Source organism: Chrysoperla carnea, chromosome 2 (genome assembly GCF_905475395.1).
Source record: "Chrysoperla carnea chromosome 2, inChrCarn1.1, whole genome shotgun sequence".
Taxonomy (NCBI): domain Eukaryota; kingdom Metazoa; phylum Arthropoda; class Insecta; order Neuroptera; family Chrysopidae; genus Chrysoperla; species Chrysoperla carnea.
In genome coordinates this window covers 19,486,879-19,502,837 of record NC_058338.1, presented here as the reverse complement: position 1 = coordinate 19,502,837, position 15,959 = coordinate 19,486,879, and the positions used below count along the sequence as shown (strand labels likewise).

General features: G+C 29.4%; 1 protein-coding gene across 1 annotated transcript; it reads right to left on the bottom strand.

Moving 5' to 3' along the window:
- Nucleotides 1-3,342: 3,342 nt before the first annotated feature.
- On the bottom strand, nucleotides 3,343-13,995 carry LOC123292291 (transmembrane protein 245). Its single transcript, XM_044872886.1, has 12 exons — nucleotides 13,346-13,995; nucleotides 11,930-12,158; nucleotides 11,435-11,602; nucleotides 11,028-11,339; nucleotides 9,672-9,848; nucleotides 9,072-9,280; nucleotides 8,375-8,735; nucleotides 8,129-8,313; nucleotides 7,257-7,488; nucleotides 6,408-6,582; nucleotides 5,973-6,152; nucleotides 3,343-4,557 (listed from the first exon to the last, which is right to left on the bottom strand). Exons 1-12 carry the CDS (start codon nucleotides 13,877-13,879, stop codon nucleotides 4,539-4,541), a joined length of 2,781 nt encoding a protein of 926 aa, XP_044728821.1. The 5' UTR covers nucleotides 13,880-13,995; the 3' UTR covers nucleotides 3,343-4,538.
- Between the last annotated feature and the right edge of the window lie 1,964 nt (nucleotides 13,996-15,959).

Sequence of the window (15,959 nt, the reverse complement as noted above, 5' to 3'; positions counted from 1 at the left end):
TTATTACATTCCTTTAATCTTATCACAAAAACAAATTATATAGAGTATAGGTACTTCAAAAATTATTAGCAATTCAAATAACAGTATTACAATAAGTATTGATTTACCAAAATTTTTTGGTCATGTATCTTGCTAAATAGGCATGTTTGATGTTGGATCTTATGGGTCCATTACAGTTGAATGCAGTAGTTCCGAAGGTTTGCTTATGCACAGCAATCTGATATACTACATTACTGTGTTTTTTTCTTTGTTTTATGCATAAGAACGTCTAACTTCATATATTATACTCCTCTTACTTCATATATTATAAATGGCTAACGAGATGGTTGCCAAACTGTATATGACTGTGACTAACTGTGAGTTATAACATGGGTAACTAAAATAATGCCTGTAACAAATTCTTTTAATTGTGATCTTTCAATTATGCTCCGAGGACCAGTTTTGTGACTTACGTATACGAGTTTTACTAACAAAATTATGATATGTTAATGACGTATTCCTTAAAACTCGCAAGTCGGTATAGAATATAGTAGATGATTTAAAATAAATTTTTTTAAGTATAAAAGTACTTTGAAGTCATTAATATTTATATTTAATTTTTTAATGATAAGTATCCTATTTAAATACAGTATACGGTTTTTTTAAATCAAGGTAAATATGTTTCTTTTAGGATTCCATAGTACAAAAAGTCATGACGGCCATGATAGCAAATCCTGCCATGACATGAAATACTTATAATAGAATTATGTTTCTAGTATTTAACTGAAGGCGTTTATGATGTTCTATTTTTACTACTTACGTTTTTTAAATGTAATCCATCATTGTGATTCTTACTTTAGAGGGAGTTTTATATACTGCAATCATTCATTGGTATATTTAATTTAACATAACAATTCCACATCGATTGACCTCTCAAGCTGGTTGAAAATTTTGGCTTACTTTTGTACAGCTACCTTGACGTTTTATTTTATTTTCTAAATTACGGAAAAATTAATAACCATCTAACTGTTTAATTAGCTTATCAATCAATACGTTTCTACCATCAAACCTTTCGGTAAGGAAAAATTGGGAAGAAGTTGTTCGGCTGATTTCACATAGGTGTCAATAATATAAATTTCGACTATTTGGGACAAAAATTCTTAAGTTCAAAATTGACGCCTTATGGTGATCTTGAATTTCATATTTGAATCAATTTATGTTCATAAATTTTAAATTTCTTTATGAAAAGATAATGTTTATTGTTTGCCAGACTAATGAACAAGTAAATATTTTTATAAATATAGATAAAGAATTGAAATAAAATATAAAAATTGATGATTATTTTTTAATAAAAACCCAATTTATTTAATGTAACTCGAATAATACTGGAGTAAAAAGACAGGGTTAAATATTGTGACTTTTACTTCCATTTAATATAATTAATAATAATCTCTATATATTATAAATGTAGTAAAGTTGTTTGTTACGCTTTCACGCAAAAAACTATTGAATAGATTTGAATGAAACTGTACAATAATATAGCTCATACATCAAAATAGCACATGAGCTAAAATTTATAAAGATATATTTTTTATACCATGCATATATGTAATAAGCAAGGTATACTAAGTTTAGTCCCAAGTTTGTAACGCTTTTGGTATAGGTGTTCATAAAATCACCTAACTAGTCCATTTCCGGTTGTCTGTCTGTCGTCTGTCGTCTTTCGTCTGTCTCGTCTGAGCAACATAGATCAATTGGGTCTTGGATCCGTAGGACCCATCTTGTAAACCGTTAGAGATAGAACAAAAGTTTAAATATAAAAACTATTCCTTATAAAAAAATAACTTTTTTTTGAATCATGGTTTCGTAAATATCACTGTTTACCCGTGAGGGCGCATATTAGGCGTAAATTGTATGGTATGTAATTATGGGAATATCAGTTATGTATGTGTGTGTAATGTGTGTGTAATGTGAATCATCAACACTGCCTATGCATGGTATTTCAACAATTAACTCAGTCAATTGTTTAGTTTCGCTTGTTTCAAATTAAATTTAGTCTGATATTTCCTATTCACTATCTATGAGCATCATTTTGAACCATAAATTAAAGGTTTCTGTAAAAATGGTGAATGAGATACTATTCTAATGTTCTAATACACGCAATGACTCAAGAATATATCACATTTCAAAAAAATTTAAATCTGTACATACATTTTATCTGTGTAACAACAATCCTTACCCTTATTTCGAGTTTTATGGAAGGGGGATAAATGAGCGCAAGAGAGGTAGAGACTATAACGCAGTGGTCTTTACTTTTAAGCCTAGCGAAGCAGTCGGGTATCAAGCTAGTATTTAATAATTATTAATCGTAATAGTAATAATAATTATAAAACAAATCCCATTTATAATTATATATAATTTCTTAAATTTATATAATAATTATTTATTTCATTTTATTAATAACTGCACGACATCTTATTAATAAAAAATGATATAGGTAAAAAATAAAAAAAATAAGTCGCTCGTTATAAAATGTCTAGGGACTATCGTTTCTGAGAGAAGCTCTTAGTGGAAAACTTTGGTTTTAAAAAGGGTCATTATGACTAATTTTCAATTATTTACATGTAAATGGTATGTGTTGCATTAGAAATTGTGAAAATAACATACGAAATTGCATAAATAATATTGTTATACCATGTATATATGTAATATATATCGAGGTATACTAAGTTTAGTCCCAAGTTTGTAACGCTTAAAAATATTGATGCTACGAACAAAATTTTGGTATAGGTGTTCATGAAATAATAAACCTAATTAGTCCATTTTCGGTTGTCCGTCCGTCTGTGAACACGATAACTCGAAAACGAAAAGAGATATCAAGCTGAAATTTGCATAGCGTACTCAGGAAGTAAAAAGTGAGAGCTGAAATTTTCATAGAGTTCGTAAATGGGCAATATAGGTCAAAGTCTTGGATCCGTAGGACCCATCTTGTAAACCGTTATAGATAAATCAAAAGTTTAAATGTAATTGTTCCTTATATTAACGAATAGTCAGAAAATTTTACATCAGTGCTTTCAACTTTACTATACAAGTCTTGGCAGACTAGAAATGTCGATGATAAATACTATATTGATATGATACTCAGATCTAGCTGACTGACATCTTTAAAATACTTAGTCTTTAGGCTTGAACTTAAATAATAACAAATTTTTGCAGAAAATAATATATTTATATTAATTTAATTGACAGCAAATAAGCAAAAATATTTGTTAAACATATAAAATGAAAACAATAAATATATATTTAAAAAAGTAACAATTTTATAAAATCGATAAAATTAATTTAAATTAGTTTTCTAATTCGTTTATTAACTTTGAGATACGTTCACTTATGGTAGAATATTTTTATTGGAAAATCTGTCAAGAAAGATATTTTGATACGTCCTATTAAACCATCATTTAAAAAAAATGTAAACATTAGTGTGACACTCATTTTGAGACAGGTTTGTTTCTTGTTTATATAAATACATAGAAATTTATTTTTATAAATAAACTGCCATCAGCTTTTTTACGAAAACTATATTTAAAAATTGTATAAACTTGTACGAATTTGAAATCTCCATTACTACTCACGACTTACGTAATTGTGAATTTAAAATCTCACAAATCAAATAAAGTTAGCTAAATTTGGGAACAAAGTAAAATGTAATAAATGCAACGTTTAAAACTGAAATCTTACAAGCGTTCAGTTGTAATGAATTCGTTCCGCTAGTTTAGCTGCTAGAAGACAATTAAACACCTTTAAATTTGTAATTCATCCAAAAATACGGGGGCTTTTTATAGGATATATATAAGATCTGATCATTTTCTAATTGAATTAGCATTTAAGAAAATAAATATGTAATTTTGAATTGGAAATATTTAATATTTGGTTTTATGAACAAAACGTTACAGGTACGGAATTACCAAATAAAACTTTTACTTGGCAAATTTTTTCGTAACTATATTGTTCTTGAGATATACCCAAAATAAAGCGAAGGGGTTCGAAAGTGGTAACATTTAACATTAATAGTAACTTTCTATTTTGATTAGGATATGACCGTAAGATTTTCTTTTATACATTTTTAATGAATGCGACCTTAGCTGCAAGATCCTTTTAAGTGAAAAAGTTTAGTATACTTCATTCAAAACTTTAGTATACTTCATTCAAAATATATTAAAAAATCATAGAAAAATAATAAAATGCATTATGGTGTGTGTCCACCTAAGACATCAAATCGCAATGCGAACGCTTATGTTCCTATTTATACGAATATTAATGGAAAAACGACACGATGTCCAAGCTTTTATAATAAATTATGTAAATATTTTAAAAACTATCTAAATCGTAAAATCTCTCATTTATAATTAATTACTTTTTCTTGAAGCAAAAGCAAATTTATAGTATATTCAGTTTAAAATTTCTCTCAATGAGATTCATTGTTTAAGAATACCCGTCGTTTCTTAGCGTATAAAATTGTCAATTGTTAGACTCATCACAAAAATTCACAACCATTGTTTTTATAAAACCGAATCCATCCTAAAAAATGAAGATTTAAAAATTGTATTGTCAAAAATGTTTCGTTGAGCTTTTTGCATGCATAATTTTATCTAGACTGTTTAAAATAAATATAAAAAATTCAATATTAGTAGTAATCAAGGCTATGAAAATTAAGCTATTAGAAGAACCATGCAGCAAATCTTATTTAAAAGTGTGTGATTTCTGAAATAATTGATGAGTATGAAAAAAGTGTGTGACAATGTAATAGCTCAGTTGGTTAAAGCGTAACCAATTCAGTACAGCACATATATGGTATCACAATGGCCCTATGGCGTAAGTGTGTCTCTAATGGGCATCCAATATAATCTAACATAACATATTTAATGCACGTGAGAAGTTATACTTCTCTAGCGTAATTAAAAATAGTTGATAATTAATAAGACTCTTAAGGTAGATATCTCCAATCTACCCAAAGAAATTTTAATTCAAGATATTATACGGTACGTCACGCAAAGCCTTGCGTTATGGGAATAATTTTTATTTTTTTTGCTATTTAGCGGTCAAGTACAACAGCTACAAAAATGTTTCGAAAGCCGGGTAAAAAGCTTGCCTAAGTATGTTGCATTAAATGACGCATATTTTAAAGGTACCAAGCTAAATCCTGTTTTATTACAGAGGGCTATTAAATGATGATAGAAGTCTATTTAGTGATCCATGGATAAAACAAGTATTTCCTTATTCAAATTAAGATGAGGATTCAGGACCCACAATAAAAACATTTAGTTAGATTTATAAAATTATTATTAATTAGCTAGATCGGTGTTTCGATTGCTTTGGCAATCCTCTTCAGTAGCATTGCTTAGAATCCTTAAAAATAAAAATAAATTACTAAAATATGAAAAATTATACTTTTTGAGGGTTTTAAGCAATGCTACTGAAGAGGATTTCCCAAGCAATTGAAACCGGTCTAGCTAATTAATAATAATTTTATAAATATAGCTAAATATTTTTATTGTGGGTCTTGAAGGGGACATATTTTAACAAAATGCAAGTATTCCTTTATTTAGTGATCATCTGTACAGAAGTTATGCCAAAAGTGGCGCGTGCGCGGCAAATAAAAAGAAATGTTTGTATATAAATACGGCATATTTATATGAATGTGTTGGTAAAAATAATAAAACGAGTAGTAGTACACGAAAAATAGTAAAAAGAGAGAAACGATTGTCTGCACTATTCAAAATTTGCCGAGCCTCTCTCTCGACTGGCCATATGGGAGCATTACATATATGTCTATAATAAATGTAACACTAAAAATTAATACTTCAATGTTCTTTAAGATAAAAGTGATTTTAAAAAAAATAGGAAGAAAATTAAGCATTACATGCAATTTAAATAATATCTACAAGATTTTGTTAGTTGACATAGAGTTACAAGATGCAGGTTGTGACTTGTACCTGTGCAATCTAATTGGTAACGAAGTATCATCTAACGGTGATTCCCTGAATAATGCTGATGATAAATCAACAACTACAAATAAACCACATAACATAATCGGTCCAATTATAGCACCTTCCACGCCCAGCCAAAATATTCCACCAGCAATAGCTAACGCTGTTAAGTAGGGATGGCCACCACTGAAAAATATTATGTAGAAAATAATTAACACTTCGTATACAACCTATTCGTCTACTTTTTATAATATTCGGTATTTGGACAAATAGTATTCAGTATTAGGTCAAATTCCGATTACCTAGTCATGGTCCTAGTTTGGTGAAAATTCCCAAGAGTTTAAAATATAATATCTAATGGCTTTAAAATCTAATTCGTTTTTTTTTTTTTTTTTCAACTAAGAAAAGAAATCTCAGAAAAGTTAGTTATTAAATAATTACCCTTTAATTTCTTGATAAATTGTAGCATCTATAAAAGCACATGGCGCAAATTGACATATTGCAAACATACAAGCTAAAAATAATTGATCTTGAGATAGCCATAAATCTAAAACTGCTGGAAAACATGCCCAATATGGTCCTAAAAATGGAACAGCACCCAGAATTGTTGCTAGGGCTGAAGAATGATAAATTATTAAAAATCAGAATATATATAAAATATATCTTTGCTTCCTAGGTACCCCATATCGTATATAAAATAGAAAAAAATTTATTTTAAAAAATTTCAAAGTTTCAAAGTTTTGTAATTTTTAAAATCTTGATTACAATGTAAGAAAGTACCTAAGAAGCTATTGAAAGTGGTTCGGCAAAGTGGTTTAGAAAATGCTCTAAAAATAACGTAAACTAGGCAATTTGTATGACGTAAATGTTAGATAATGCTCTAAAAATTTCGTAAACTAGGCAATTTGTATGACGTAAATGTAAAACAATGCTCTAAAAATATCGATAAAGCGTCAAAAACCAAAGTTTTTTTATGTTTTTTTTTTTTTTTTTGCATAAACAGAATCTTTCATCAAGTTTCTTCCTGATGAAACCTTTTTTGAAGCTCATTCACCGATTAATTCTTATACAATTAACATTATTGTGAGTTCTACTATAAGGTACGATGTTAAAAATCGCAATTTTAAAATGAAAAATTCAAAATTTTGCCCCACAAGAGACCCCAAAACTGTGTTTATTGGGATTAAGGGACTTTGAACTATCATTTACCGCAAAAAAGTGAACATTTAACGTACTTCGGCTCAAACAACCGAACCACTTTAATTATCTTCCATTCATTTTATAAAATACCTGTTGGCAAATATACTATTTTTACATTAAATAAACTATGTATAAACCATGTCCAAAGTCCATAAAATAACGCCATTTTTCCAGTTGCCTTAAATACACCATAAACAGCTTGTTCTAATGCCAATCCAAATCGTGAACCATTTGATGGTGAAACACTAGATAATAGTTCTACAGGTTTGTAAAATACACCACTTGAACTTAGCAAGTAGAAAAGTGTAGTTAGAAAAACAATCTGAAAATTTGTTTCAAAATTAGGTTTCTACCAAAATTATGTTAAAACATAAGTTTTTATTTGCTCAAGGTTGTTCTGGTACGAAAATTGAGTAATGCAAATTCTAGAGTATTTAAGGGTAAGGATCTGAAGATTAAATTTTTCTTAACTTTAAATCTCCGAGCGAGCATTTCGACTATCTATAAATATAGTTTCCATGACGATGAGTACATACATTGCTCTATCAAGAAATTGGAGAAGAATTCTAACGTATTTGTATCGATCGCATGAACTCAGGATTGGAACTTATCCTAGCCTTGAATGATTGAATCATGGAAGAGTTGAACATCTGAACGAGTAGTCACTGTAGTTTAACTCGGGAGTTAAACAAGAGAAGTTAAAAAAGATTCTGCTCGTCTTTAACTCATCTAAATTTTCTATAAATAAGTATGTACTTAAATAAATAAAAATTTATCAATATAATGTTAAAAATTTATCATTTTTTTCAAAGTTTTTCATCTTATTAGTTGTTTTTTCATTACATATCCGCACATAATATCTTTTTTTTTTCATAAACAATCGCATAAGATCTTGCGAATTGCGAAATTTAATGCCATAATTTGTTATTCTAGAATTATTAAAAATAATTTAATATATTTACCACATTTAATATAAAATTGAGAACAGCAGTTCCACCACCTAGAATAATCGATACAAAGGCACTAAATGATCCTAATACAAGGCTGATATTTCCTTTTAAAATTGACCATACGGATTCCAACAATGAAGTCATAGTACCAACATTTTGTTTTAAAAATTCGATAATTGCACTTAAATTAAACATTTCTAAAACAATTTATCAAAAATATAGTCAAGAAATTCGTTATTGTAAATGAATTTAATTTACCAGGTGATTTTCGTAGATCCTCAAGGAATGTATTCCATGAATTTTCAACAGCCATTGAAGTAACTGTTGGTCCAATTATATTGGAATTGTCTGCTGATATCCATGATTGATAAACACGATCCCATAGTTCAAGTACTTGCTGTTCTAATTTTGCTGACTTTTCATCTTGAACATCACTCATCATACTTCGTATAGTTTTACTAATACCTTCACGTCCATAAGTATATGCGTTATCAATTAATGAATCAATAGTATCATCAATGCCTGGAGGTAATAGTTGGCGTAATTCTGGATTATGTACAACAGTATTGTTAATTACATTACCAGCTATTTGTACAAGCATTATAGCCTCTGCATACACCTAAAAATATGTTCAATATTTCGAAAACTGACTTTGGAAATTTCATTCATTGGATGAAAATATCAACATTCTTAACCAGGGACGGATCTTGAATTGGCGGAGCCCTGGGCTAATACTACTTAAGGCATTTCCTATAATTACTCAATCAATAATACCTAATATTTCTCTCCTGGTTGAAGCACCGTGTATATAAAAATAGATATTTAGTGGCTACACTCCTTCCCTGCTTTACAAACACGAAAAAGTGATTCATTTAAAAGATAACGATTTTCTTAGCACAAAAGACTTGTGTGCCTGTTCATAATCAGATTTTAAAACAATTATAAAAAAACAAACCTGAATAAAAATGAATATTGATGATAATGTTAAAAATACAATCAGTCCAAATATAACAACAGTACTTGCAACGGTGTCAATACTGTCTCGTAATGTTGCTTCGAATAACGCATTAAGCTTACAAAATATTTTGTAAATACCACGAACATACAATGGTACCAGCGCATCAAACCGTGGTACACACCATTCATATATGCTAGTATAAAAATCTAGAATGAAAAAATATGTTTATTATATACATAATTTTTTTAGAAATCTGAGAGAAGGCATTACTATGAAAGATTTTACGAAAATATTTAAACAAGTAATTATTTTATTTTGAAAAAATAACATGGACAAGTAATGATTAAGTGTTTGTGATCATTGATAAGTGCACGAGTCAGAGCCGAAACTACAATAGAGAAACCGGGGAAGTATCCTGAAACCAAGAGCCCCCTTTCCAATATAATTTTTTTAAATGTTTTGGAAATTTATCTAAAATAAATTATTAAATAAATAATTTATCTAAACTAAAGAGTTGAAGTTTACTAAACATGGTAAATTATATTTCAAAAATTCTGGAATTAATAAGCGATTTTCGACGTAGAATCTGTTACTTACTAGAAATTTGTGAATTTAAGTACGCCCATACATTAAAATAATATCCAGTGCGTTTTATTATATAAATTAAAATAGGAATTGGTAGAAGTGCTAGAAAAAATATTTGTTTCCATACAACCAAAACACAACATGCCCAAAATACACAGTATATGTATAAATCACTGGTGAATTTATCATCTAAAAACATTAATTATTTAGCAATAAAAGAAAATAAATATTTATATTTAAAATTATTATTTATTCGTGACTCCAAAATAGTGAACTTGAATTTACTAATGGAAACTAAAATAAGGAGGAGGGTGAAAACATTGATTCAAGAACTAAAACTGTGAATGATATGAAGTTAATTATATATTCTATGGTTTTTGTTTGTTTATACAATGCCACCATTAAAGTGCCACCTTCAATTTTTTGGAGTCGCGAATAATTCACTATCACAAATACAATTGAAAATGCAACGTAAGAAAAAGAAATAATTTTAGCTGAACTGAATTAATTTTCTTGAAAAATTGTTCAATTTTGGTGAATTTTATGCTCATTTACGAATTCGACCTCACTTTTTACATCCTGAGTACGCTGTAAAAATTTCAGCTTGATATCTTTTTTCTTTTTTGAGTTATCGGGCCCACAGACGGACGGACGGACAACCGGAAATGGACTAATTAGGTGATTTCATGAACACCCATACCAAAATTTTGTTGGTAGCATCAATATTTTTAAGCGTTACAAACTTGGGACTAAACTTAGTATACCTTGCATATTACATATATGCATAGTATAAAAATAAAGAGCTACAAACAAACAAAAAATTATAAATCTCAAGTTCTTTACAATTTTTGAACAAAAAAGAAAAGTTTAAAAAGATTTTGCTAATTTATGTATAGATTCACGTTTGTGACGAATATTCCTATTATTATAGTTGTTTTATAAGTAAATGATCATTTTAAACAAATTTTGTTTGAAAATTTTTCTCATTTAACGCTTTGATTTTGAAATATTTATCTTTTTATTTTTAAGGAAGGTTTTTGAAGTTGTTCGACTCCCGGTGAATTGAAATCTTAGTGCAATTTTCAATAGAGATAATACCATGATAGAGCTCCAAAGCTACCCAAATAGAGACAGATAGAGTAGGCGTGTATAGCTGTCTTCGTCTCTCTTATACGCCTACAATTTCTGCCCCTTTCTATCTCTCTTACTGCGGTCAAGAATTAACTTTTTGTGTTTCCTATGTCTCTACAGCACCATGGTATTATCTCTATGGCAATTTCTCATTAGAATGCATATTTTGTCCAGAAGACAAGTTTTTTTTTCTTTTTCTTAAATTTAATTCAATTGTAGCTTACAAACAATTTTAACCTGCAGTTTGACTTTGTTGATATTGTAATCTGGACAATATTAGAGATTCAATAAAAGTTTTTTTATTTTTTGGAATATCCGTATTGATTGTATGCCGTCGACTAGCTGTTACCGGTGTGATTTTTGTTTGTACAACAGGAGTAATTTTTAACGAATCAGGTACTTTTAAATCTGATGTAGATGATTTTGATGTTAAACTTTTATCCGAATCTCCTGATGTCGCTTTTTTAGTAAACAATTCTAATTCAAATTCAGAATTGTCATTTTTCGTTGAAGATTTGGCACCGTTTGATTGTAACGATTTATTGATTTCTGAAATTTTGTCGATTTTTATTATAATTTACCCTATAAAATTGGTAAATTAAACCAAATTAATGAATTTGAATGAAAATAAAATTAAAATTTACCTTCATGTTTTGTGAACACAGTTTCAATTTCCGTAGAACTATTTAAAGATTTATCTAAGTTTTTATTAATATTTGGTTCTGTTGTGTCTGACTGGTCTAATGGTTGGTCAGCTAATTTTTCTTGTGTAAAAACTAGTAACAAGCATTTTGCAAACGATATTTCATGACCTATAATTATTTAAGATTAAGATATGTGCATTTTAAAAACTAAAAAATTAATATCAGTACTTCCAGTGAAAAAGTATTCGACGGAATTAAGTTCTGGCAATATGAAAAAAATTTAAAGAACAGCCAAAAATAAATAATCTGAAACGATTCGTTTTAACATGCATTGAGGCAATTGCCACAGACCCGTTTTACTTATACTCATATAGTTTTACGAACCGTAAGCGATGCTCATTTAACCCTTCTTTAATTTTGATATGTCGACAGAAATTAACTCCATCGCCACTTAAAAGTGTTGTTATAAAGAACAAAAAAAATGAGAACAAGAACCTGAATTCCGTAGTTCTTCTTGATAGTTTAAAATTTCAATTATAAAGCCTGCTAAACTTAAAAATTGTAAAAAAACAAATATATGTAATTTATAATCGTCTACAATTTGACAAAGGCAACATGAGATTAAAATCCATAAACCATATGCAGCATATCGAAAATTTTGTGCTGTTTCACGTTTCCAAAAGAATATTAACGCTGTTATATACATTAACACAAATACAAATATCTAAAATAAAATATATTTATATTAATTACACATTCAACAAGAATGAATGTGTTTTTTGTTTCATTTAAAAGCGCTATAGTAAATGATCATCAAATAGGAAATATTCATGTATTTTTTTTATATTTTTAATTCATTGTTTACATCGTTATAACAAAGTAAACAAGTGAAAACAAACAATTGACTGAGTTAATTGTTGAAATTCCATGTATAGACAGTGTTGATTACTCTGCCACATTACACATACATACATGTAACACATATATAACTGATATAGGCATAACATATATACTATACAATTTGCTCATAATTTGCGCTCTCACGGGTAAACAGTGATGTTTACGAAAAAATGTTTCAAACAAAAGTTGTTTAATTTTTTATAAGGAACATTTTTTACATTTAAACTTTTGTTCTATCTCTAACTCTCGTAAATGAGCAACATAGGTCAAGACCCAATTGACCTATGCTGCTCATTTACGAACTCGACCTCACTTTTTACATCCTGAGTACAAATTTAAGCTTGATATCTCTTTTCGTTTTTGAGTAATCGTGATGACAGACGGACAGACGACAGGCAGACAGACAGTCAATCGGAAATGGACTAATTAGGTGATTCTATGAACACCTATATCAAAATTTATGAAGAACTATGATAGGAGTTTTATAAATCAACTAGGGCGTGGCAAACTAGGGTGTGGTCCGTAACTAGGGCGTGAAAAAGGAGGCAAACGATGAAGTCACAAAGTTAAAAAATTCGATTTTTTGATATAACAGACAACTTTGATCCGATCTTATTGAAACTTTTTTTGAAACCCACTAATTTTGGGTCATTCTTTTCAGCTGTTATGTCAATTTTTCGCTAGCTATCACTTATGTGCTTAATTCCAGGACCAGGACTCCACATTCTTGAAATCTATTAGAGCTGGGTTAATTTTGATCACAAATTTGAAAAGTATGACCCAAATTTAGTAGGATTACATACTTGGTTTATCAAAATTGGATAAAATTTGGATATGATACAGCAAAATAAAATTTTTTGGATTCCGATGACGTCATAAAGACTAAACTTAATATACTATGTATATTTCATATATACATGGTATAAAAATATAAATACTGATGAAACTATACATCAGGAATTTAAAAAAAAAAAAAAAAAAAAAAACAATTCAAATACGTTAAATGTATACCGTGGAAGAACTGCTGATATTCATAAGAAAAGACACTACTGTATGATTGAAGTTGATAATAATCCATACAACATTCACAGCAAAACGTGGCGTATAATTATACAAAATATGACTCAACGAAATCGCAATAACAACGCCAATAATAATTTTTAAACGTTTCAATATATGATTTCCAACACTTTCAGAAAAATCATTTGCAATATTGATTGGTAACACAACAAAACCAATAATAACTGGCGTATTCTTTTCATCCAATTGTTTAAACCATTTTCGTATTAATTTTGTAAGTTTATATTTAAATGGATGTAACACAGATCCAATTAATAGTGCCCATACTAGTGGCTTTATAAATGGTTCCAATATTAAGTACAATGTCCAACATGTGGCACAGCAAAAAATTAATATTAATAGTGCTACAGCATTGTATAATGCATGTTTCAAAGGTTTTTCATGCCCTTGTGGTAAACCACTGATCACATTAAATATTCCATCAAATGGTGAACGTAAACTATTTATTTTAATATTTCTATCCATTGTTTTTTTTTTTTTTTTATTACTTATACATTACTTTATACGACTAGATTTAATACTGATTATCTTTTTTCAAACATTCTAGTATTAATTTTATTGGTAAAATAATCATGATCCATGATGACATAACCACTGAAAATAGAATTTTATTTACATATTAAAATAGGTTGTGTACTTGACATTGACAGTTCTTTGATACCCTTAAAATCATAGAGAATGTATCTTTATTGTTTTTTTCAAGTAAATTGATCAAAGTTAATGGATATCTTAAATCTTCAAATAATACAGATACACGCAGCTCATAACCCCCTTCTATTTTGGGGCTACTTGAACTCTATTCATCAACGATTTTTGTAAAAATTACACAGGTCTGCAAAAAAAATTTTTTTGTCAGCTGCATGAGATATTTTTACTAAATTTTATGTTTTAGAATGCGCTGATTTCAGAAGTGATGGCCATTTTTTTCTATCACGTAAGGTTTTTTTGAAAATTCAAACACAAAAAATTGGTAAAAGCACTCGTTTATTAAAAATTATACAGTAGCCTGCAAGCAGAGTGACATCCCATTTTCCTTGGTACCGTCTCTCGATATCGCTCACATCCTGGTGAAACCACTCCCCCTGTTTTTCACTGTAAGCTCCCGGGTTTTCATGAAAACAGTCTATGTGGGAGTGTAAAAAATGGACCTTCAAGCTTATCTTGCAGCTTTGAGCTTCGTATGCTGATAGTTGAATAATGGTTTAGTAGTCAGGATCCTTAGTATTTCCCAAGAACTTTCGCACTACATCCTTAAACGATACCCAAGCTTCTTTTTCCTTCTCATTCATACTTTCCACAAAGAGGGTGTCAGTTAAAAGTCTTCTTATGTCGGGGCCAGTGAAAACTCCCTCTTTCAACTTTGCTTCTGACAGCTTCGGGAATTTTGTACATAGATATTTAAAACAGTCTCCACCCTCTTGCAGTGATTTTACAAATTGTTTCATCAACCCCAATTTGATACAGAGAGGTGGCAACAAAACTTTTTCTGGAGGTACCAAAGTAGTATTGATAACATTTTTATTTCCAGGTTTTAAAGTTTCTCGGGGTGGCCAATCACTTTTAGTCCAATGCTGTTCTCTGGCTCTACTATCCCATAAGCATAAAAAGCAAGGGTATTTAGTATAGCCTGCCTGCTGACCCAAAAGCATCGTGAGTATTTTGAAGTCCCCACAAACCATCCATTAATGGTCCTGATATTTGATTCTTTCCAGGATAATGGCCAAATTTTTATAGTTAGTTTTCTTCCATATGCACAGAATACCCCATTGGAAGCGAAGCTAATTTATTTTCATTGTGCAATAATACTACTTTAAGACTAGTTTAATATAATATTACTATAAAATACTATATAATCCTACTTAAAGACTAGTTTATGTTGTTACTAATATCTATAAAAACCTATGTGATAGAATGTTTTGAATATTTTTCCTGTTTTTGGGAGGTCAAAATCTATAAGAAAATGTAAAAAAATCCAATGTAGTTTTTTAGTCGCAGACCTGTGTTATTGGTAACTTAAGCTATTTGGATGTTAAGTAAGCATAGAATAATATATGAAAGTACGGGCATTGGTCAGAAATATGCGAGAGAAATAAATCGATCGTATATTCGTATGGTTATTTGATAGATCATAGAATAATATAACCTAATGAACCTATATACGGACATCTCCAAATCCATTAACATGAGCGAGGTGGCCAATCGACCGGGCCATTTCACGATTCAATAGATTGATCAGCTGTGTCATGTGTGACACCATCTTGTTGGGACCACATATCACCGATGTCAAGTTCATGTTCATCCAATTCTGACCAAAAATACTAAATAGTCCTCTTACATTTCATTTGCATGTATACTAACCTTCGTAGTAAAAATGCTAAGAATGTACAAGGTCTTTCTTGCCATGGAACAATTAGACTAGTGCAATGTTGAATGTAGATCATAGTAATGTCAATGATGCAGATGTACTTCATGGTTAATGAATTTATGACCTCGGGCGACAATCAAAATTTTAAAATGAAATACAAAAATATAAATAATATCATGG

What these genes read in the sequence shown, in the direction of transcription:
- LOC123292291 (XM_044872886.1), bottom strand. Translation starts at nt 13,879, where the DNA reads ATGGATAGAAATATTAAAATAAATAGTTTACGTTCACCATTTGATGGA. An exon ending in TCAATTTTATATTAAATGTG is followed by an intron (nt 7,489 to 8,128) that starts GTAAATATATTA and finishes ACAAATTTTCAG; the next exon opens with ATTGTTTTTCTAACTACACT. An exon ending in AATAGTATATTTGCCAACAG is followed by an intron (nt 6,583 to 7,256) that starts GTATTTTATAAA and finishes ATCATTCTTCAG; the next exon opens with CCCTAGCAACAATTCTGGGT.